The sequence below is a fragment of the Rhyacophila brunnea genome, unplaced genomic scaffold, assembly GCF_057557595.1.
Source record: "Rhyacophila brunnea isolate RB1 unplaced genomic scaffold, BYU_Rbru_1.0 scaffold_1, whole genome shotgun sequence".
NCBI classification, from domain to species: domain Eukaryota; kingdom Metazoa; phylum Arthropoda; class Insecta; order Trichoptera; family Rhyacophilidae; genus Rhyacophila; species Rhyacophila brunnea.
In genome coordinates, this window is record NW_028232751.1 from 16689308 (window position 1) to 16715547 (window position 26240).

At 33.6% G+C, this 26240-nt stretch overlaps 2 protein-coding genes across 2 annotated transcripts in view; both read left to right on the top strand.

The window, feature by feature from the left end:
• The first annotated feature begins 285 nt into the window (after nucleotides 1–285).
• Nucleotides 286–26240, top strand: part of LOC147079534 (uncharacterized) — a 107380-nt gene continuing 81425 nt past the window's right edge. The window contains exon 1 of the mRNA XM_085941899.1: nucleotides 286–663. The gene's annotated coding sequence lies outside the window, so the exon portion shown is untranslated. The remainder of the gene's footprint in view (nucleotides 664–26240) is intronic.
• Nucleotides 7222–26240, top strand: part of LOC147079535 (organic cation transporter protein) — a 41846-nt gene continuing 22827 nt past the window's right edge. Inside the window, exon 1 of the mRNA XM_085941857.1 lies at nucleotides 7222–7364. Within this exon, the coding sequence (XP_085797983.1) occupies nucleotides 7222–7364 (143 nt within the window). The remainder of the gene's footprint in view (nucleotides 7365–26240) is intronic.

Sequence of the window (26240 nt, forward strand, 5' to 3'; positions counted from 1 at the left end):
CTTACCAGCTGATTTTACGGTTTTCGCCTTCTTTGGACATGGTTCGCCTTTCGCAATCCACTGCTTTGACTGTTCTTTCGTCTCGGGAGTATAGTGGTGTATCCATGTTTCATCTACAGTCACAAAGCGACGAAAAAATTCATCCGGATTGCGTTGCATGAGCGACAACAGGGCTTTAGAGGCCATCACCCTATTGCGTTTATTGTCGACTGTGAGCAAACGCGGCACCCACCATCACCATAACACCATATCGTGGATTTTATTGATCATTTCTGGTGTAGTCACCTCTACAGGACGTCCTGAGCGTGGTTCATCCTTTGTTGATGTACGACCACGTTTAAATTCATTTAACCAGTTATAAATAGTTGCAAGTGAAGGAGCAGATATGCCGTGAACTAAATCCAACTCATTTTTTATTTCCTTTGCTGTTAACCCTTTTATATTAAAATGTTTAATAACAGCTCTAAACTCAATTTTCTCCATTTTTGTAAACAAGCAATTTTTTTTTAAATGTACGAAAATAAAATACAACAACCCGACCAATCTGATTGAAACTTCGCAGCATACTGAATCGGTAGTGCCGCTGCATGAAAACAAACCGCTTACAGTACTAGTCGCGCCACCTGTCGGCTTTTCTAAGGACTTATTGACCCACCCTCGTATGTATATGTGTTATTGTGTCCATTAATAATGAGAAAACGGAGAAAGCTAATGTAAGTATCTACCAGTGGCGAAGGGTGACTTTTGGAAAGAGGTAGGCTGTCAAGATCTGAGAAAAAGAAAACATTTATCATATTGTATACTTTTACTCGAAATAAGAAGATAATACCATATTACTACTAATGAATAGGTGCATAGGTACTAATAATAACGATACACTAATTACATGAAATTTTATAAAGCTCACCGATGTCATAAAATTAAGCGATGACCTTAAATCACATATTTTCCTAAACATTTATAGACATCGAAAGCCATTAATTATTTTTTATTTTCAGAAACAATTTATGTATAAGATAGGATTAAATGCCATAGAAATTGTTTTTTTTAATTATAATAATATTATTCGCAAATATTTTAGGCTTCGCGATCGGAGCCTACCATATTGCATACAATGCGATAGACAAACTGAGGACACGTGACGTAAAGTTCATAGAACAAAAACATTACCACTCCTGGATGAATAATCCGATAAATGCGTTAAAGACAAATGGCATGCTGTGGCATATTTTTTTAAAAATCTTTGACAGATTGTTCTGTAATCTGTATTATTTATAATACATTTTTACATATACGACAGATGTCATTGGCAAATAAAATTATTTTTCTTAAGAAGGTAGGCTTTAAATAATTGCCTAGTATGGAATCTTCGGCACTGGTATATACATATTATAAAGTTGGCTAATAATTTTCAGACTTTCTTGTACATATTTATCGAGAAAAACATATTTCTTGTTATTTTATGTAATTCACAAAAATGAATAATAAAACCAATTCCGAAATCCCGGGTTTCTAGCATTGTCAATGCCAGAATTTCGAGACCATTGAACGATGTCGGGATTGCAAACCCTTGTCGCAAAATGTAACTACACGCATATTAAATTAGGTTGAGTGTATTAGCATACCACATTAGCAAAACTAACATCTTTATACTCTTGTTGTGATAGTTACCTACCGTTAGATATCATTACAGTCGTCAGTAATAATTTTGTTTCCAAAGAGAAAAAACTATAAACTTAGGTTAAATTGGTGCAGCTATCTAATAATAATAATTTCAATTATTTTTTATTTATAAAAATCTTCTCTAAATAAAATATGAATAAATGGTTAAGTATATTTCAATTTTATATAATATTACGCACGTCTATAATTTCATCTCATAAACAAATGTCACGTTAATTTAAATGAGAATATTAACAAGCATATTAAAAATCATTTAATATTTCCGACTAAATAAACTAACATTAAATTTAATTAACGAATTAATTGTCATGAAATTCATTATAAGTAATACAAACAACGAAAATTCTTTTAAGTTAGAAGTATTTTTGTAAGATTATATCCTGAATCTAAATATAAGAAAATATAATATTTGATTCGATTTACTCAAAATTTTCATGAGGTGGGCTCTTAACTTGTCAGTGCCTTGAACATCCACGTACCTAAAACTGCCACTAAAACAATCCCGTGATCCACAGCTTTGGAGGCGGTCGCTCTATCTATACTCCACTCTAGATGTTGTGATCAAGAAATAATCAGAAAATGCCTGAGAAATTATTTTTCCGAATATTCTCATTTCTTGAAAAATTGTCGATGATATTCTCGAGAAATCGAGGAATTGTCACTTACTAGGCTAAGCTGCCGAGCGCATCCCGATTTAAAAAAGAAACTGATTCGAACGTAACTCATTATCTAAAATTTTTGACCGGAAGACCTAAAAAAAGACTCGATTTTCGTAACTTTGTCTGTAATGGTTTTTGGTTGGTAGGTATATATAAAAAAAATTGAAAGTTGGCAAGAAGAGATAATTTCGTAATAATGTCGATTTCTCGAGAATTTTCGACAAAAAACTTATTTCGATTTCATGAGGAATTTCGAGAATTCTCGAATCTCGAGATGTCACAAGGTCTACACCACTCTCGGATTTATAAATTACATAGGTAATAGATACCCATATGATAAGTTATTTCTCATTTTCCATTTATAAATGTCTGCCATTCATTAAACATAGTATCCATTTTAAACGAGCACCACGTACTTCCACATTGATATCATTATGTTTGCACACGTATGTGTTCGGATGGTTTCCGTTCATTTTTTTACCACTAAATTATAGTGTCGTGTGAATTAAAAACGAATCAGTCTTTCAACGTAAACAACTTATTATGTAAATTGTAGTTAAACAGATATCGCCCAAAAAATAACACTTAAGTAGGCGTGCCTAAAATTACTTTAAGAAATCGGTCGGTGTATGTTTGAACGTGTAATACCTACGTCATCGAGTTAGGGGTTGAAAAATGAAATACCAATTACGGTTACATATGAATGCATTTAATTGTTGGCAATAGTGGCGGCTCTACGACTTTCTAGGTGGTGGGGTTTAGCCATTTATTATTAAATATACATACATACCTACCTACTTTCTCATATTATACAAATGATACTTATATATAAACTATATGATTATCTGAGTCGTCACTTAATCACATCGAAAAAGCGTGTTTAAAAATATTAACTTAATTAATACATATTAATAATTATTATAGATTTACCATAATCAGTTTTGAACAACGACGTACAGCGAGCGTTTCTACTCACCATGGGGTAATTTGATTCGCTCCCCAGTATGATAAAATAAATTAAATAGTTAATTTAATCATGTAAATACGTATGTATATTGTGACATTGATAAAAATATCGAACATGTATTTTTGACATAACGATGTGGGGATGGTCCCTACGAACCCTTAAGGTAGAGCCGCCCTTGGTTGGCAATTAACAAGGTCAACAGGAGTACAGATCTGCGATGTGAGAAATTTGATACAAAGATCATTCAAAATACTACATAATAATATATTATATTATAGGAGGTTAGATATAACTGGGTCTAGGACGATTCGGCGCCAGGGCACTAAGCGCCACGCAATCGAATGAAATTAGAAAATAAATAAACGTTCGTGAATTATGGGTACCTACCACAGAACAGATAATAAATAGAATACCGATAGGCAATATTCAATACGCCGCATGGTGAAGCAGACTTTTGAATGTGTGAGTGTCCTACGAAAATGAAGCACGCATTATGCACGTGCAATAGTGTGTGTAATACACCAACATTAAATGAGCGTAAATGCATAAACCGAGAGCAGTTTTTAGTATTCGACGTAAAACGTATTCTTAACACGTGTGTAAGTTTAACCCAGATTCTTCCTTACTCGAGTCGGTTACCTGCTATCGCCTTACCCGTTGTGTATTTCACTTCTCATTATTTCTGAGTTCCCTGGTACCTACTTTTAAAATATATGTTTAATAGTTATATATTATTTAATACTTGGTGAGAATTTAAATAGGCACACGTAAATAATGATTTAACCGTGTGTATATGTTTAAGTTCCAACGAGAAGAGAGTTTTTATTTTTATATGAAGAGGCATAGTAATTCTTAATATGCAATAAAAAAACATTATAAGAGTAAAATCAATTAAAACTAGTAAGTAGTAGATAGGAAGTTATTAAACTTTCTCGTCTACTTGTCCTGGCGCCCAGTTCATTTTTTTTTTTACATACCGTTAACATTACAAATTATAAATTTGTGAATGTTTTAAATTTGCATTTTGCATTTGCAACATGACAATATTTCAAAACAAAGAAACAGTGTAAAGAAGAAATTAATAAATATATGCAGTATCACAAAAACAGTATGAAAAGTAAAGTAAAAGGTCCATAAATTATAAAAAAAATATATATAAAGCATGAAAGCACACCGAATGAGCTAATTGGACACTCTTTTAAGAATTTATAAAACAACGTCTACCTATAATACTCATCATCACGTAGGTGGAATATATCAAATTCCAAAGCAATTTGATTGAACAGAGTCCAGAGAACAGGTTGTCCCAGTGCCATTAGCTTTAGTGTAGGTACGTGCGTGACGGGCGGCAAAGTTGTCCACCTATAATACTCATCCTCACGTAGGTGGAATATATCAACATCCGAAGCGATTTGGTTGAACAGAGTGGTTGTCCCAGTGATATAACTTTAGTGTAGGAACGTGCGTTACGGGCGGCAAAGTTCACAGGTTGACGCAATTCACGGTTTTCTTACGCACTAATTTCGTAACACCCCAACTCACAACATATGGAACCGATTTCAAAAACGTATTCTGCGTCAAAAATAAAAATATAGTAATAAATTAGTTATCTTCTGCTATTTTCAATCAAAAACTGATAAGATTGGCGTTTCTCAATGCCATACTGCAATACAATGCACTCATTGAAGATAATCGTAATTAAATTCTAATCTACATTAGATTCAGACTCACCATTACTTACTAATGTATACATACATAATGATATCAATTTACCTTTTTATATTGTTAACAAATACTTATATGTTTTAAACAGAGTCGGCTCGTAGTTAGGGCCTGAAGAGCCGATAATTATTAGGGGGCCCAAATTTTGGAGAACATATTTTTAGATATATACTTATATATTATTGTAAGCTAATGACATTAGGTCAACCAGCGCCATCTTCAGATTAATAAAGCCTGAGCATAACTTTTTGCACAAGCAACGAGTGGTCCACTGTTCAGCTGTCAAAATCAGATCCTAGATTGCTTGACATATTGATTCGCTCTTTCTCGTTTCAAATTGAATTATAAAAAATTCTTAAATTAAATATTTTAACTATCAGTGTTATTTATAAATAATATACATTCCTATTATTCATCAGTTGTCAAAGTCAGACTAGTCCTTCACACTTTACGCTTCAGTGGTGTACGGATCTATCAATTTACGTAAGTTGATGTTTTTTTATAGTAAAATATGTCTAAAATGATCAGGAGTGATGTTAGAATTATAATAAAGAAAATTTTGATTTACTGCGAAGAAGAAAAAGAGTTTATATCTAAAGACAGAGCCGATACATTATCGATACACGCGTTGCTGCTACGACAGGTACGTCACTGAGAAGTTTTCTATATTATGCGACTGCAGCGACTTCCGGTTATCGACGAGATCTTGTTGTCGGACAGTACTTGAATTTGATTTTTCTTGATCTTCAATATTTTACCTTAGTATAATAGATATCACACGGAATTAGGACAGCAGGCACTATAATAACCGTGTTAATAGAGAAAACTGTATTATAATGAGAGTCGGACGCTTAGACCACAAGACTACGGGACGAATCCAGCCAACCGAAATGAATGTATACATAATATACAAAAGGGCCTGTTGGGCTTTATACGAAAAACTTCAAGTCACATGATAGAATGGCAATGATTTTGATATTGTGTGTATGTGTTTTGTACAATATATTGTGTTATGTGTGTGAAATGTACCAAATTAAGTAAAGCATATTAGTACCAAACTATTGGCCCAGTAGGAGTTGACATGACTGTCTAGTCGGCAGTCAATTAAAAATATATTTCTACAAAGGTATGACAGATGTTTTGGCAAATTATATAATTTTTGTAAAATATAAGATGGTCAAGTTTTCATTAATTGGCAATTAAAAATATTTTTTTTAAGAAGGTGGGTTTTATAATATAATCGCCTTGTATTATAATCTTGGCCACAGACAAAAAAATAAAAAAGTCTACTTACGTACTTATGATGGAAATAGTCTAAACGCGGATAAAATCGAAATCTTTAAAAAACACAGATATCACTCTAATTTTATCTCTAGATTCTCTTTATTCTAATAGATGATTTTTTTTTTGACCATATCCGATCCTAATACGATCATATTATGGGCCTTTACGGAGTGGAGGTTTGTATTAACAGATTTTTGTTTTTACGAGAAATGAATATCAGCCTCCTGCTCGACCTATTAGGTCCATACTCTGACTTATACACAAATTGAGAAAACAATATGTGTTCTTGCCAGCCCATGATTCGAAACTGGGACCCACGAAGTTATAGGCCGATGCTTAAGCCGGGCGGCCATCGTGGGTGAGAAGTGTAATCGAAGCTAATTCAATACGCAAATAAATCGCTCTCACCAACGATGATGGCATATTTACACTATTGTTATATTTGTAGTGTATCTTAATCTTTATTATTAACTTATTCTAACTAAGATCACACCCACGGTGGCCGCGCGGCTTAAGCGTTGGACTATCACGCCGTGGGTCTCAGGTTCGAATCCTGGGTCTGGCAAGTACACATATTGCTTTTTAATTTGTGTATGAGTCAGGGTATGGACCTAATAGGTTGAGCAAGTGGCTGACATCCATTTCTCGTAAAAAAACAAAATCTGTTAATACAAACCTCTACTCTGTGGAGGCCCATAATATGATCCTATTAGAATCGGACATGGTTGGAAAACTAAGATCATAATCGATTCAATGAGTAAATATATATTTTTGCATAGAAACTTATATAATCTTATTTAAAATACATTCAAAACCTGCCCGCAAAAAAAATGTGCTTTGCATTGCAACATCTGTGGTTTTATTTTAAATTATTTTGATTTATTTTTGTTTTAGTGAATAGGAGACATGGATTTCGACGCAATCCTTGACGAGATCGGCGAGCTTGGTCGTTTCCAACTCATCAACTACGCCTTGCTCTGCTTTCCAGTGTTCTTCGGAGCTGCTAATAGCCTTTCTTATGTCTTCACAGCAGGAATACCAGACTATAGGTGACTATTTACTTAATCTTTCAGTGCTCCTCCAAACGAAAGTTGTCCATTAAAAAATATGTATATATCTACTGTTAATTTCTCCACATACGAAATTGTTTTAATTTAATACAAATATAAATTCTAATTTCTAATGGATTTAAGTTTTGTACTATTCCATTTAAGTCATTTTTGGGACCCTGGTTTCTCCTTTCGGCATCTTCAAGCACTATTCGCACTCACGAATGGCAAATAAACACAGGTAATTCTTGTTTATATAGTAATTTAATTCAATAATACAAATTTTGAATATTTGAAGTGTCACAAAAAACCTATAATTAGGTTAGGTTCGAAATTTATTTTTATACTTGATCCTTTACTTAGTAGGTACCTAATAAAGTTTTTATCTTATTTTATTGTATTAAATTAATAAATAATACTTATTAGCTAACTGTATTCATTGTCAGTATTTATTTGCGATTGGCGAGTGCGCATAGTGCATGAAGATGCCGAAAGGCGAATCTCGGGTCGCAAAAGAATTACTTCATACGGAATAGTACAAAACTTAAATCAATTAGAATTGAAATTGAAATTTTATCAAGTAGCCTCAGTAGACAGTTTGTATTAATGTTATACAAATGTTTATATAAACATGTACAAGTATGACGACGTAAAATTATTGTCAATTTTTACTTAAATACCTTCCCTATGTTCCGACAGATAATCTACTAGAAGTTAATAACTTCTGGAAACCTAGTGAATATGAAAAATTCGAGTTACGATATGTTCTTTAGGGATGAAGAGTGCGTGTTGGTGATGATGTTGATGAATGATGATGATGATGATGCCAAGAGGGATGTATGAAAACGTGTAGTTGCTTGAGGAGATGGCGAGCTTATTTACTGATTGATATGTACAGTTTACACTGGGTGCAATAAAGAAAATAATATAAGATATAAAAACGAGTGAGATATTTATCCCGAGGCTCAACGATACTGAGTGACAGTTAGCCAATCAAGGTAAAAACTGAGTGACATTCATTCAATCGAGATAGGCTATTTATTGAACCTCCCACGATTGAATAATGCTGACACTAAGTATCCCATGCCTATCGGTAAGAAATGAATTTTAACATAATAAATATTACTAAGGTAAAAGTTCTTATATGCTAGTAGTAATTAGGTTCGTGTGAAATTTGTATGCTTAGAAAGTATATAAACAACCTTATTTTCGCCGTCAGCATTTCTCACTAAGTAAGCACTAACCGACACCGCTGACGACCTGTGACCATGTACATAAATAATTAAATAATATTTTCGCAATCGATTCGTATGTCACATATTTTGCTGATGATATTTGTGCCTCACAGGACTCGTTGATAGCCACAGTTATTCTCCTTTAAAATAATTCATCTCAATTGTCGCTATACAACCACTATTAATTATTTTTTCCTTGTGGAATTAAACTGTGAACAAACACCGTTTAGTGTATAATTTTCTTATAACTACTGTATCACATACTTAAATTCACCCAGTCGTACTAGTTTTACAGTGTAGACCAGTAATGGACAATCATGTCATATGTGGCCCACGGGTTTAATTTCTGGCAATGATTTTATTGATTTATAATATAAACGGTTAATATGTACGTACCTATTTATTTACATAAATGAGTCGCCTAGAGTCATAACTCACATTCTCCAAAAATCAAGTTTTGAATAAATCGCAAAAAAGTTAGAGCACTATTTTTCGTAATCATCACATAGCAATATCATGAATATTAGTGAGTAAAATTGTCGATTTGGTTTTGTTGTGGGTATATGAATTTAATTATGTTGTAAAATTCTCCATGACAGTGTGAGAAAAACACAGATTCCTCGTTGGTAAGAAAGACCTTAGAGCCAGAATATAATTTTATTTACCCAAGAGTAATTTTTGGAAATGGTTTTTACTTAATTAAAGGTGATTTTTTTATATCCAACCATTTTTTGTAGCTTGGTGCATTTAGAATTACTTGGCATTTACCTATTAACTAGAAGATGAGAAAAATGAAAAGTTAGAAGAGTGATTTCTCTAGGAATCTCAAATGCAGCACCATAAAGTTTTAGGCATCTAATTTTGCCCTCGTGAAAAGAAAAGTTGCTTATCACTGATATAGACTAATCATTATTCATAATTAACATTGTGTAAATTGCAACAATTTGCTTATTATGCGGAAAATAAAATTTACCTTGAAGTCCCACAAGTTTAAATAATGATCTATGTGTGTTTTCCCATCAATTTATTCAGCATGCCAATGATTCACGTGAATAATATGTATGTGTACGAAAGGTAAATGTTTATAATTACCAATAACTTTTCATTGGTGGCAAAAGAAGATTGAATTTTTGGCAACTTCTGAAATTCACTGAATCATAACCATTGATTTCATATTTTCCCATTTACGCATAATATAATAACGTGCGTTATGGTTAATTTCAAATTTTAAAACATATCTGCCGTATCCTTTCGTACACAGATATATTTTATATAGTTACCTGCGTAGAATTTTTCTTAATATTTTCACTGATATTTTTAACATGTTCTCTCCAATCACGTCATGTAGTTGAGAATGGCGTGGGCCAATAGTTATTAATCCGTTTGTGAACACGTTTATATTGAATAAAGATATTTTAATAAATATAAAATATTCTTTGACATTGTTGAGGTTTTACGATTGTTTTATGATAGAAGTGTAATGATGAAAATCGATAACGATTTAATAAATACTAGCTTTATAACCACAAATTTACATCTACAATATCCTCATATGTAGGTATAGGTATTATATAATATAATATAATACAGTACTCTCTCAGTAATCCGCCATCCCAAAAACCAAACAAGTGAAAGCGGCGGATTATAGTGCATACATACAAAATATAGTGTAAATTAAAACAGGTATTTCGTAAAAATTGTTTTTTTTTAGAAATTTACACTAGCAAATTGCAGTTTTATTTATAATCAAAATCAAGTATTAAATTTACTATTTTTTTATTATTATTTATTAAGGAAACAAACAGTTACATTTTGATTACAAAAATTTAAAATATAATAATGAAAAGTTATTGCAACCAGCAAATTTTCCATGTATACATTATAATATAGTTAAGCAAGTTAATTATACAAAACTAAGTTTATTAACTAATTATTAACTTGACACAAGCAGTTGTTCAGTGAGGCAGATATTTTTGAATGGCTTAGGATTCCTGGCTTTCCATATGACCAAAAGCTTCATTTTGTGTGTCCCGGTTGCATTGGAGCACTGCATAATAATAATTATTGTGATGCGTTCTTTGAGCACTTTCGTTCCTGGTACATTACTTTCTTCAAAAGTTTCAAAATAAACCTATCTCATCTGCGTTGTATACTTATACGCGGAGGACTACTGAATTTGACAATCGAATACCGGCGAATTATAGAGCTTGATTTTGTGCTTTCAACTAGTAAAAATAACGGCGGATTATAGTAGTTGTCGGATAATCTAGCGGCGGATTACTGAGAGTGTACTGTAATCAGAAATGACCCACACAATCTACTAATTTTCACACAAACTGAAAAGTTAAGAAGATACTCTTTGTGTGTCAAATCTAATATAAAAATAGTAACAATACGATAAACAGCTTGCAACCTGAAACTTTCTTCAGCAACTTTGATAGGAAAAGCACAGTCTCAATTTGGCAGAAGAAGGGTTATGCGAGCATATTTTCTTAAATATAACATTATTAAATAAAGAAATATCTACCTGGGCCATATATCTATAATACTTAAAAACTTAATGTGTATATTGAGAAAGTTTTCTTGAACGTTTTCAGTAGGTGTGGTGTGGTCATCATTCGAGTAATCACTGCACGCTAGAAACGAGTAATTTTGAATATTTGTTAGCCTCTATCTTTGAACGAAGGTCGAATATAAAAAGAACACCGAATTGATGGATATATCTATATCATATTTTTTACAAGCCCTTTAGAATTTTTAGGGCGCTGGCCTTTTATCCGGGGGCTCCGGATTCGATTTCCGGAAAATCACAATGTATTTATATGATTTTCTCAAAGTCTGGGTGTTTGTGATTTTTTCACTTCTATTACTCATTATACTACTGTTTCGCTACACTACTGTCACTGGGTCTCATATTCTATTATAGTGATGTACAGATTATTATATTATTATTTCTTATTATAGTATGATAGTAACATAAGTATAGTCTCAAAATACGATTGGCGACAGTTAGTAAGTCTCCTCGAACGTGCCATTTTTCCTGGTTGACATAATTTGATGATTTCTGAGAACAAAACCAAATGAAATAATTTCAAATAATATTATCTGCCAAATGTGTTTTAGTTGTGTACGTATCCGGTCTGCAACAGTATTTTCTATTTCAGGAACATTTCTTCGCACTGGTGAAAAGGTTACAACATACTTAAGTATTTAGTTTTAGATATGTGGGTAGCTACTATTTTTTTATTATTAAATATCTAGCGCATTGTCGATGTTATCAAAATATTACTATATTAATACTATCGACCGAGGGTACTTAATGGAATTAGAATTCAAAATATTATTGTTTCAAAGTAATAAATTATTTTGAAAATGAAATATTTAGGTACTTACATGCCAACTTAATTATGTTATTGACTTACTGTTGCAAAGAACAGTAGATAAAACATTATCACTACAATAATAATAAGTATATTATAAATACACACATCACTATATAAGTACTTACTGCATCCTGCAATTATTATTAACTTGATAGCTAATATAATATTTTCTCAACATACTACCTACATCTCATTTTTTAAATTGTCATATTCTTACCAAAGACATAAATCAAAATATAGCTTCTTCATCGGCCATGTCCGACCCTTAGCTGGAGCGTATGGATACCACACGGCGCCTCCAAGAATCCATGTCGCTCGCCAGTCTTCTTGCATCATTCCAGGTCACACCAGCATCCCGTAGATCCACCGTATAATACGGAATAATTTCAATTAGATTAGTGTTTGAGATTTTAAAACTTAACCAGCAAAAAAAAACATTTATCATTAATTAAATTGGCGTTCACGTGGTAGATCTTCATTGTAATGGTTTACAAAACAAAGTTTTTGTATTATTAAGTATGCGATATTATAGTTCTTTATAACAGGGCTTCGAACCGGAACTGAACCGAAAACCGGAAAACCCGTTATTCTTTGTTGGAACTGAAAACATGTTCAAACACGCGTGTTAACATGATATTACTCCCCACTTTAGTTTTCGTTCAGTTGTTGTAGGCTCAACACGTTATACGCTTTATTATGGTAGAAAATAAAATGTTAATATAAATAACATTTAAAAATTAACCACTCAAAGCTGAACCGAAACCCGTTATTTTTTTGGAACGAAAACCGAAACGAAAATAAATAACGGTTAGAAGCCCTGATTTATATTAACAAAACAAGTTTCGAGCATCGTGTAACAAATTGAAATAAATAAATACAATGCATAAAAAGAAAATCCAGAGATTACCAGCTTATCAGATCCACTTCAAGATGAAGACTTTTCCTATATCTTTCAATGCTTATCGGTCCCTAGTTCTTCGCTGCCACATACATCCGCCGATGTAGTGAATTGTATAGATAGGGCATCCGTGTGGTCGTTTAGTGCTCCCTGGGTACCATTTTATTACGTTCAGCGATTCTACATTTCATAACAAATAAAGTCCGTATAAGTAAATCTTTTTGGTGAATTTAATAAGAATACTTAGTAAATTAAACTACGTCACTGCTGTGCAAAGGGTAGATGATATAATTACACAATACATCCTCTCTTTTTGTCATGACTTGAAAGCAAATGTTGAGTTTGTATTTCAGAAAATTTATTATTAGTGACTTGTTTTTTATTTCTTTTTAAGAATGAATATTATTGCATTAAACCTATAGGCTTGTAGTTGTCATGATTCTACCAGTCTATGTCAGGTTTTGAGACTGTCAAAGAACACAGTCATAAATTGTCCCGCGTTGCAACGCGAACCTTCATAAATTAACATATTAATTATCAAATCCAAAAAACGGATATCAAAACTATTCACACGTGTTTCACTGATCACCTTTCCATAAATAGTCTCACAATAGTGACCCCAACGCGATTAAAAACCAAAAATAAATAATACAAACTTCCATGGAAATTCCAACCTACCTCCATGTATAAAAACATGTGCAGACAAATGTGTAAAAAATCTGATTCTTTGGGTAAATCTATGTACTCCAAACACACGTAAACACGTGAACCACCATGCTTTCAACATAGAGTATCACGGATACGTTACAATCAATGACAAGAATATGGACGAAGCATCTAGAAAAAAAATGACACTTTTTTGTAGGGTCTGCCGAATGGCATAATCTGTTCTAACGCCATTAAAATAGAGGTGATATTGGTATAAATTCCCGATGCTTTTTGTCGGGTCTGCCGAATGGTTCGGTTTGAACGGGTTCTCTCAAATGAACATTATTGACACTAGAAACACTGTTCTAACGCCATTACAATAAAGGTGATATTGCTATAAATTCCCGATGCGTGATATCGCATAATGGAAGTTGCGTGACGTTTACCTATACATGTGCGAATGTCGCTATGCGCGAATTTACTTGCTAGCTACTCAGCAGTGGCGAAGGGTGGAGGTAGGCTGTTATGATCCGCCATAAATATTACAAACTTAACTTTGTCAGTCATACATACACGTTTTCATTGAAATAAGACTACATTTTACAGATGGTGTTGGTTAGTTTTTAAAATTCAATTAAACCCTGCGAAAACCAAGCTATAATAGATAATAATCAAAAAATACTCGTATATCTATAAAATATCTAAAATTATGCAATTAAATCATACATAAATTTGGATATTTTATAGATAGAATAATAATTTGTATCTATTATAGTTTGGTTTAGGCATAGCTTGATGAATTAAAAAAATGAACCAACAATATGTGTCATATGTATTCTTAATCTAACGAAAACAAATAAGTAAGAATGAAAAAATGTGCACAATTTTGTCATATCGCCTAAAATATACCAATATTATTATGGTTTGGTTAAGACAGGGTTTAATTGATTTTTAAAATCCAACCAATACCATCTGTAAATTGTAGTCTTATTTCAATAAAAACATATACATTTGACTGAAAAAGGTTAATGTGCACTATTTATGGCGGATCTTAACAGCCTACCTCCACCCTTCGCCACTGAGCTACTGTATTAAGTGCGTTGTCCATTAATAATGTCATTGGTTACAATACGGTTATGTTGTCTCGAATAAGACAAGACTGGTAAGTTACATTTTTTTTAAATCAGACGCTAAAGGATTCGTGTTACTATGGTCAGAGGACCTTCAAATGAATGCGAATTCAAAAGCGTTTATCTATGTAATCCACTTTAGCAGGAAGTCAGGCAGCGCGTCTTGATAAAAAGGCACGAATTTCAAACAAAAATCAAACTGGCTCTTCTTTGGTCAACAATAATACCTCGATTCACACGTGTTACCGACACATTATTAATTATTACGATGGTAACATTAACTACATAATATTACATTAGTTACTAATAACCCGAACGCCGAACGTGAATATGTATTCCGCGAATTTATCAGAAGAGTGCAGTAAAAACGAAACAATGATGCGGTTCGTCGATTGCATATACACGTATACGTACGAATACGCGGTCATCGGCTGCCAGGCATTTATCACAGCTCCCCATGCGCACGCACACTATCGATCGACCGCATTATTGTTTCGTTTTTACTGTACGTTTGTCAAAACAAGCTATTATTGTTTTACTTCCGTTTATTACGACATATTTATGCGAAGCAGGATTTTCTTATTATTATTTAGGAGATTTGCAATTCAAGGACCCGACATTATCGAAGTCATTCATTAAGACGTTACATCACTGAAACGGCAAATAAATTTCAACTATAGGCGCGACGAAATTTTGGACTCGCTGGCATTCGGAGAGAGAACGTCGAGCTGGGAACATGTCAATTTGTTTCGTGATGGCGACGGGGGTATTAATTCTTAAATCGTGTAAATATGACTAAAGACGTTTCCCATTTACTTGAAAAAGAAAACATGTCAATTAATATATTATTATTGTTACTAATAGAACAATAAACTGAACATTAAATGGACGCATCTTGGATTTATATGACAAATTATATTTCGTTCGGCATGCGTCATTTGCACGCAATCCGCGCATCGCCTAGCCACGATCTTTTTAGACCATGCCTCAAATGAGGTATAACCTTAATAACTTCATTCGCTTACATTTGTAGGTATGTGTTATGTTTTTTAAAATAATAACTTACTAAATAAATATTTATTGTTTTTTCACATTTTTTTTTTAAATTTATTGATTGCGTATTATTAATAACAAAATAAAATTTACGAAACGGGCATAATTCCCGATGATTGGTTGAAATTGACATTCATCACTCTACCAAAAAAGGCGAATGCAAAGGAGTGCAGCGAGTTTATAACAATAAGTTTGATGAGCCACATGTTATAAAAGTTTTATTAAAAATCATCCATAGTAGGATTTTTCGAAAATGCGAAGAATACATGGGTGACACACAATTTGGCTTCAGAAGTGGTTTGAGCACTCGCAAAGCACTTTTCAGCTTAAATGTTCTAGTGTAAAGATGCCTAGATGTCAATGTTGATGTTTATATGTGTTTCATCGATTACGAGAAAGCATTCGATACTGTTAAGCATTCTAAACTTCTCGAACTCTTACAGAAGAAAGGCATCGATGCAAGAGACATTCAACTGATAGCTAACTTTGTTTGGAAACAAACAGCAAATATTAAGATCGAAAACGAAATTAGTGGAGACGTAAAAATTCGTCGCGGTGTACGACAGGGGTGTATAATGTCACCTCTGCTATTTAACCTGTACTCAAAAGCTATTTTCAAGTACTCCTTACAAGGTTAATCGGTGGGTATTTTGTTTAATGGGAAACTGATTAAGAATATACGATATGCCGGTGACACTCTGCTGATTGCTGATAGCTTAAAGATTTTACATCAACTGGTAGAAAGAGTTAATGAGGTCAGTAATTCTCATGGTTTAAAAATTAACCTCAAGAAAGAAAGGAACCTCAAGTATCAAAAATAGCGACGGCAGACACCAACACAACTTTTGTCATTTACAGCGAACCAATTGAACGTGTGACCCATTATAAATATTTAGGTACATGGGTCAATGAGAAATGGGACCAGTCTCAGGAAATAAAAACTAGAATTGAGATCCGGCAAAGAGTGCCTTTCTCAAAATGAGACGCCTACTTAGCAATCGACAACTTAACCTAGGTCTGAGACTGCGTATGATACGCTATGTTCTTTCAATTCTTTTCTATGGTATGGAAGAGTGGACGCTAAACCAAGAGATGTCACGGAGACTTGAAGCTTTCGAGATGTGGCTGTACAGCCGCATCCTCAAAATTCCTTGGACTTACCGGGTGACAAATGTTGAAGTTCTCAATCGAATGGGGAAGGACCGAGAAGTTCTGCGTGGTATCAAAACCAGGAAACTACAGTACCTCGGCCACATTACGAGAGGACAAAAGTAAAGCATTCCCCAACTTGTCATTCAAGGAAAGATCAATGGTAAGCGTAGAAGAGGACGGCGCCGCATTTCGTTTTCGCTTAAGAACCTCCGTGATTGGTACGAGTGCAACTCCACTGAACTGTTCCGGGTAGCAGACGACAAATCTAAGATCGCCTTGATGGTGGCCGACCTCCGCTAGGGGATGAAACAATAAGAAGAAGATGTATTATTTACCTACCCTACCCTACCTGTATAAAATTAGTGGATATTATTCAAATGACAGTAGATGGAATGTTCTAATGTTTTTTTAAAGCTTGAAAAAAAATTAACCTGGTTTTCGGAATAATGAATTTAAAAATAATAAGTAGGTACCGGAAAAAGAAGTTTATACAGATATCGGAAAATACCCCTTGTATGGTTTTTAATGATTAGAGACCGGATCATATGCATTTTCATATTTGCATAATATGCAATTACATATTTTTTAGCCCATGATCACCGGTTATTGCATATTTAACCTAAAATCTAGTGATGATACACATTTTCGCTATAGTTACAATATTGTGTAGTATAACAGCCGCGCGTCTATTGTTTTGGTAAGATATAAATGAGGCCAAAATTAACTCCGCACTGATAGAGGTATTCCCGCGTAAACTTATGCATAAAGTCCACTAAAGCAGACTTGCGGGGGGCGCTCGCGCATATTCTATGTGAATCATCGAAAGTACAACGTCATCAAACACGCCAGCGCACACTGGATTTGACGACGCATTGTGCCCGCCCGCCCCATGAATCACCGTTGTGTGGCTTCTCAGCGGCCGAATTAACGAAAATACAACGTAGTCCATTCATTGAACACGGCAAACAAAATCACGCTTCTGGCAGCGTCGTCGATAAGACGGGCGAGAAGGCATTATTTAATAACAGTGAACTATTTGTTTAGTTATTGCGTGCCGATATTTCGCTGGTAGAATGATGTCATCGTGAATATTCGGTCGAAGACAATCATAATACCGAACATTTGGAGCGTACCTGATTGTTAACGTTTACAAGAGTAATTATTGTCGATACTTACCTACTAATTGTATGCTGATTTTGAAAAAAAAAACTAAAAATTACTATTTTTTTATTATTAAATTTTTCATGCATATTTTAAGCATTTTTCATGCATATTTCAAGCATTTTATGTTGCATATAATCCGGTCTATATTTATAATATTACATACAATATTTTAACACACCTGTATAGACTGTTATAGGTAAGTACGTGTAATACCATCACATATCCGTAATATTACGTTATAATAATGTAAATATCGTAAAAATCTTATAAATTTATCACTGAAAACGTTTACTTATCAGTAATAAAAGAAAATCCTTTGGAATAGGCGCACGTTATAAAAACAATTCTTGATTGTCACCTATAAAGAATTAAATAACTTTATTATCTACCTAAGTAGGCAGTTATTTTCCATCGTTTATCTAGGCTGATAATATTCCCGTTGGCTATGGATTCCCTACCAACATTCCGCGGAACCCGGGGATCCCTGAGAATTCGCTAAAAACTTCACAGAAACATGCAACTTAGCACTGCTTTATAATTGAGTAAAAAAATAATAATGATCGTAAATTTGAAAGTTGAATTATTACATATCGATCATTTTTCATCATCAGACAATCATATCTACTTACTTACTTAACCTGGCCCTACAGACCATTCAGGTCCATGACAAATTGCACAACCGTCCACCAGGAATCTCTATCTTGAGCTCTCTCTATTTAGTCAGTTACACTGAACCTCTCAACGTATCTTTTATTATCCGCCCATCTCCACCGTTCCTTCATACACTTTACATTTCCTACGTATTCGAACTCTGGACCTCTGTCCCACTGTTGTATCTGTTGTGTTTCACTCATAATTGTACGCAAATGTAAAATAAATAATAATATAAAATAAATAATTACAATTTAATAATAACTCTATATCACCATTTGAACAGTGTAACTATAAATGAATAAATAATGAATTATATATTATATTTAATTTGCAAAACATGAATCAATAAGGATTACCATTACGCATGACAGACAGCGTTGCCAACGTAGCGTTTTTCTTGCCAGATCTAGCATTTTTAAATAAACATCAAGCTTAAAAAATATGCATCTGCGTTTTTCGATAAGTTAAAATATCGCACCAATTTCTTTGAAAATCAACCTGCTGCCTCTTGAACCTTATAATGTTTTACCAATATATTATAATGTAACGTACAATCAGCGCTCGAAATGGAAAATTATATCAACCGGAGCGCTCTATAATTTTCAAAAAATATTAACACATTTAGATTCTAATTTTATGTGTGTTATGTACAAATAAGTTGTTTAATTTTTTGTTATGGATATACTTACATACCTACCTGGTTCGGATGGTCATATGGAATATCAGTCTTTAAACTTTTGTCACGAAAAGGTTGTCAGCGCCGCATTAAAAATTCACGAACCGGTACGCATATTTATTTTTTTCACGAGACGAAGCTGCGTTCCTGTGCGCTCATTTCAAGCGCTGCGTACAATATTTAAATGATTAACAAATTTAGTTCTTGATTGATCTTTGATTGTATGATTTAGGTATTAAATACCTTTTTTAAGGTGTCTAAAGACAGGTTACCCTCTTACTTGATTTTACTTTTAATGGCGCATATTATTTTTTTTAAAAATGCACGATTTTAATATTTATTCTACTTACGCGATTTTTCGACTTACACGAAAATCTTCAGAAAGAATTAATCACGTAAGTTGAGGACTTACTGTACTGCATGTAGATCAAAACATGCAATAATAATTGATGTTCCGGACGCAGCCGGATGCATCACCGATCATGTCTTGAACCTATGCAACCCGACTCAATTACTTATTTTTTAAACGGGTGTCTAATCACTAACGCATCCTTTAATTCTATTTTTTGGTGAACACTTGCGTTTTGGTATGTATTGATAATATATTATAATTTTTGAAAAATATTGTATTATTTCAACAAATCGTGCCCACGAGGTGACAGTTTGCGAACGTATGGTATAATTAAATGTCACGATGTGGAGAAAATGTGGCACAAAAGAAGCACCTCGGCAAATGTGGTTATTGTGCCCTACCTACTACAGTTAGACTTCGATTTCTATAAGCTGGCGTACACGCGTCATCACGTCCCTAGCGTCGCATTGATGATGGAGTTGGCGGGGGGCGGACGTAATGCAGTGTTAAGATGCTGAAGCGGGGGGAATTTAGGAATTTAGTTCCACTAGTTCATAAAAGAACCGTGATGACCACCCAGGTTATAGACATCGGACTCTACTAACATTGAGTGCAAAAGCAGCACATTGCCACATATCGACTACTTAATCTGCAAACCGGCTGGGAAAATTGTTCAGGACGAAAAACTTAATAATTTGACTATCGAGCGGAATTTAACAATTCCAAAAATACATATGGATTTTTTTTACAAATAAGCTGTACTATGAATTAGTACACTATGTTTGCTTCCCTTTTATATATAAAGAAAATTTATATAAATTGCGGATATTGGAGCGGATATCTCGACAGTATGTCTCATATGAATTCTGCAATCTTTTGGACATATTGTCCGGCGCGGACCGGACAGCTTGGAGAGACTGGTGGTTTTGGGTGGCCTCCAGAGAATACAAAGCAGAGGAAGAGCGTCTGCGCGCTGGAGCGACCAAGTGAAAGAGCTGACTGTGAGCACCATTCATTCTGCCCTGCGAGAAACGGAAGATCAAGAAGGACGGAAAGTATTGGTCGCTCAAAGGATGGCAAAATTAAAAAGCGGCCACGATCCTCAGCCATGAGTGTACGACTAAGAAGAAAATTGTAAATTTTCTGTGAAGAACGATAATGCATTTATTTATAGATTTAGGAGTTTGAAATTTTGTGTCAGCATAGAAAACATGCTTTATAACAAAATACCATCACAACCTCATTTTTGGTCAAAAGTTGATATTGTGTTGATTTTACATTTAAATATTTTGAATTCATTACAAAAACAAACCAACTTATGTAACATAGCGATGGCATTATACTACTTATATAATATTATTATGTGATGTTTTTACAAACATTTAAAATTGTCGCATTTTTCTACATTTAAAACAGAAAATCACGATTTGAATTGAATGATCGATTTATATATCTTTTATAATATATTTTGATCTCACAAAACAGTGTTCAAATATGTACGAGTATTATATGATTTTTTATGTACGAGTTTCTAGGCATTGTTTGAATTATTTGAAAATCGAGCGTTTTTTCCTGCCGAGTGCCAACTAGCTTATTTTCGTACCCTATCTGGAAAATTGGCAACACTGATGACAGAGTATTATTAAAACTGGTTTATCAATGAGTTACTGAATGTTTAATAAGTAGCTCTGAACAACAACGATACGTTGCTATTATTATTACTATCAATTCAGATTTTTCATATATCTACCGAGCATAATATTATTTCCAATATTAAGTATTTATAAACAATTTTGTGTAATTACTAATTGTTCACGTCCGGTCAGACCTTGAAAACAGATCATTAACCGTTGAAGGTGTAAACAACATAATATTATGTATACTATAATATGTAAGCACAGTAGGTATTGTATGGAAAATTTTATTATTAAGGTAAGGCCTCAGTTGAACCATGGTCTAAAAAGATCGTGACTAGGCGATGCGCGGATTGCGGGTCGCGGGTGCAAATGACGCATGCCGAACGAAATATAATTTGCCATATAAATCCAACATGCGTCCATTTAATGTTCTGTGTATTGTTCTATTAGTAACAATAATAATATATTCATTGACATGTTTTCTTTTTCAAGTAAATGGGTAACGTTTTTAGTCATCTTTACACGATTTAAAAATGAATACCCCCGTCACCATCACGAAACAAATTGACGTGTTCCCAACTCTACGTTCTCTCTCCGAATGCCAGCGATACCAAAACTTCGTCGCGCCTATAGTTCAAAATTATTTGCCATTTCATTGATGTATCGTCTTAAGAAGGAACGAGTAGTTCATCTGTCTAGGACTAAAGGTAGATAAAAATATTCTTTGATAACAAAATGACTGTGCCACACTAGTGATAGACCGCGACTTCATCTGCGAGAAACATGGACATGCAATAAAACCTTGGATTGCAAGTACCTAACTAATAATTGGTCTGCGAATGTTTTGCGAGACGAGAATTTTTTTAAAATACATTTTAACTTGATAAACGAACGAGGTTTTGAAATTCTTATAAAAAAACCACCACCCGAGCAAGACTGTAACAATTTGAGTAATGAAAATTTGATATACCTACAAGTGCCTTGGATTACCTGATTATTATCCTCGCAATCCAAGGTTTAATTATGTTAGTGTATACCTTACCTATACAGAATAAAGAAATAGACTGATCCGATTTGATTTTTTCAAAGCATGAGATATACAACGGTTGCAATTAGGTTCGTGACCCTATATCTGCACCTAACCTCATCACTTCACTCTTGCTATATGACCGCTTTACCTAATCGTGATGAAATGCTGCATGTGCGTTATTGGACAGCGGTTAGATGTACCCAAGCGACCTCTACCCGTACCTCACCTCACCATTCCACCGCTGCTATCTGATCACTTTACCCGCTGCGTTGTTTTCGAGAAATTTTATGTTGTATCTTCTATAATATATCTACTGCTCCAAGCCAAAGGGCGTAAGTAACATCTTGGTGATTTTGGGTTGAATATGAGGTTATGTTTACAAAAAAATATCTACAGACTGGCAAAAGGGCGTTTTATGTGCTGTGTTATATGATAAGGGCGAGATAAGATTTTCCAATTTCGGCGTAAGTGATAATAACCCTACAGAAGCCAATAAGAATTAACGTACCTACCACTAACGTAATGTACCAAAATTTAAATGATTATAATAAACAAAACAGAAATACAAACAAAAACATGTATAATAAATAACATAATAATAATTGAAAAAAACAATTCGGTGTCTTCTTTATGAACTTGTTTTTTTTTTCCGTGATTTATAAATTCTAATTGCATATAAATAAATAAATGAACACGACATACTCCAGAACAACATTATTCTATCATAAATGATAAACTCCAATACTAAGAAAGAAGTTGTAAAGAAACGAAGTTGTTCATTTACATGAATTTTGTCACTCTTTTTGCTCTCCTGAATTGTAGCGATTTGTCACTAACGCCATTTTAGCTTGGGACAGTCGATATGAAACTTTCGTACTAAATTAGTACCGATTTCATCAGTCATGGTTTCAGATCGACAGCATACATAATTACAGCTCTCGAAATGGAAAAGTTTACGAACCGGAGCGCTTGACAATTTTCTGAAGATATTTACAGTTATCAAATTTTATGTGTACTTCACAAAAATAAAGGTGTTACATTTTCTATTATGTGGCCTATCTAGCCCAGAAGGTCAAAATATTTTTTCCACGAGACAGCGATAATTTTATCGATGTCACGAACCGGAACGGCGCTCCGGTACGCTCCGGTCCATTTCGAGCCCTGCATAATTAACAAATAAAGTTGTATGTAAGTACCAAAATAAAACGAAACATTAGTATAAATAAAGTAGGTATTCTAGTTGTGCATGATTAATAAATTTTACTCGAGTAGTTTTTAAGTTATAACGGAAGAATCGGGAACGGAAAGACAGACAGTCCACTTTTATTAAGTAATAGGAGAAGTAAGTATAGGATGTAGGTAGAGGATTGAATTGGGCCACGTTCTGCATTTATCAATCAAATGACGTTTTCGTGAAACTGAAATAAGCACCTATTGCGAGCGGGTCGGATTTATATATGAAGGGGTCTAGGCTAACACTTAGCGGATGTCCTAAAGAAACTCATTGAAATGTATTTTTTTTAAAAGGTGTGTTTTTTCGTATTTACTTAATCGTAATTTATATTATGTGATTACATATAAGTTGCACAGTTCGCCGTGAGTTTTCTCATCGAAAAGAGATGACCGTATACTATACGGCTTCCAATTTTATTAGAATATGAACATTAATTCGATTCTCATAGCTGATTTTGGCAAAATTCAAGAATGAAAACCTAACCTAACCTAACAAATAATCCGGTATATCGACTATTTTCGATTTCATGTATTTCATTTAATTTCATTAGATGTCATTCAATAGCTGATAATATTATAATATTGAATAAGTATGTACACTACTATATTGTTAGCATGTTAGGTGTATGAATGCGAATGCCGCCCTTAGTATGTCAAAAAGATGTCTGTATAGCTGGAAAAAAGAAGAAAGATCCAAAAACAAGCCAATAAATCTGTGCCATGTTGATCCTTATTAATTTCACAATTTGTATTAATAAATGCAATCAGTCTGACGATTTGATTCCATTATGCATGAACAGATATAGTGACATTACAAAAAAAGAGTAGTACACTAAAGAGAAAAAAACTTCATTCAAATTTGTATTTATCAAGTAACATTTACCAACACTACAAATCGAATAAGATAGCAAAAATTTAATAAATTCAATTAAAGGTGAAGGTCATTCTCATTATCATTATAATATACGCTTAGTAGTTACTGATAGGTAGATATGCATTTTTATTTTTTATTGCACATTCATGTTAGTAATAAATTAATAAAACATCACTTGATTATAATATATTAATAATTATATTTTTCTTCTTTGTATGCCGTCTTCTAAACGAAGGTCGGCTAGCATTGTTAATTGAGGTGGTCAGAGCAGAATTGGCGTAACACACGAAAATGTTCAAGTGGTAATAGGGAACCACTTCCAATGGTTAACTCCGTTTAGACATTTTTGTGGGTTACGCCACTTCTGCTCTGACCGCCTCAATTAATCTCTGCTGTATTCGTTCCAGCTGGTGACAGGACACGTACCCCCAAGCTTGACAAAATCCCCCATTTAAATAACCGTCCGTATATAAAATTCTCAGACGATTAACTCCTCCAATATTATGATAATAACATGTCAGTAAATTAAATTACGAGTACTTAAATAATATGATAAAAAGAATTCATAAGTAACTAAAATCAGTAAATTTTGGATTAGAAGTTAGTGAAAGTCTGCTACACATTTCTTTAGCGCTACTGAACTTTTGTTTCCGTCCTTCATAAATATTTTTTCTGATTGAGTATAATTTAAAATAATATTATTACCTAAACTATGTTTATTTACTGTTAAAGATTTCAATATTTTAGTAAATTTTAATTTTTTCTCCTTCTGCCTATGCTTAAAATGTGCATATTAGACGATATAAGTCGTATATAGCCATAACTCACATTTTTGCAATGTTGTCATTTTTTAGTTAAATATACCAAGTGATTAAAATAAATGTATATTTAAAGAAAAATAGTTTGCTATTGAAAGTCACTTTAAATTAAACCATGTGAAAATCGTTGACAAAGTTGACTGTTGGTGTCATCATTCACATTTTTCAATGAATAACCTAGCCCAGTGGCCCAGCACAGATACGTTCAAATTTAGAGCTCCATAATTCTTTATTTTTTTTTAATCCAGCAATTGCATTTCAAAGTTATCAACTTCAACATTAAAGGAAGAAAAAAATAATTCTCTTACCGTAGCATTAATAGGTTTTTTTTTAACAGAGACTAACGTCGCTTTGCTGTTTCTGAATTCCTGAAACCTGTTGAGAAGAGCTTCCCTAATATTTCAATTTATTGTTTTGAAATAGCAAATGTCAATTTCAGAATTATGTTCTTGGTGATGTTTCAGCAGGCTTAGAAAGTGAATGGAAGATACTCTTTCCAAATTTTGAGCAAAAAGGGATAATTTGTTTTCGAATGAAATAACTTACATCATCAAATACATATTACTTAAAAATAGTAACAAATGTGAAATTCGTACCACGAATTGGATACCCCTGCATGTAGGTATGAGCTAATACTATAATGTTTGAGGCTTTCACGGTTGTTTTTTATCGTAGTAGATTTTAGGGTTTCCACCGTGTGTCCTTCTTCCTTCTTTTCTTGACGTTTCAAAGACGCGACAAAGAAGGAAGAAGGAGACACTGTGGGCACCCAAAAATCTACTACGATGGTATGAGCTAAGCAGTGGCGCATCCAGGGGGGGCAAGGGGCCCTGGCACCCCCCAAAATTATCAGAATGATTTTAAACATTGAAATTGAAAGCCGATAAACCATACCTTTGGGCTTAGACAAATAAAAACACGGCAAAAAAATGATTTCTA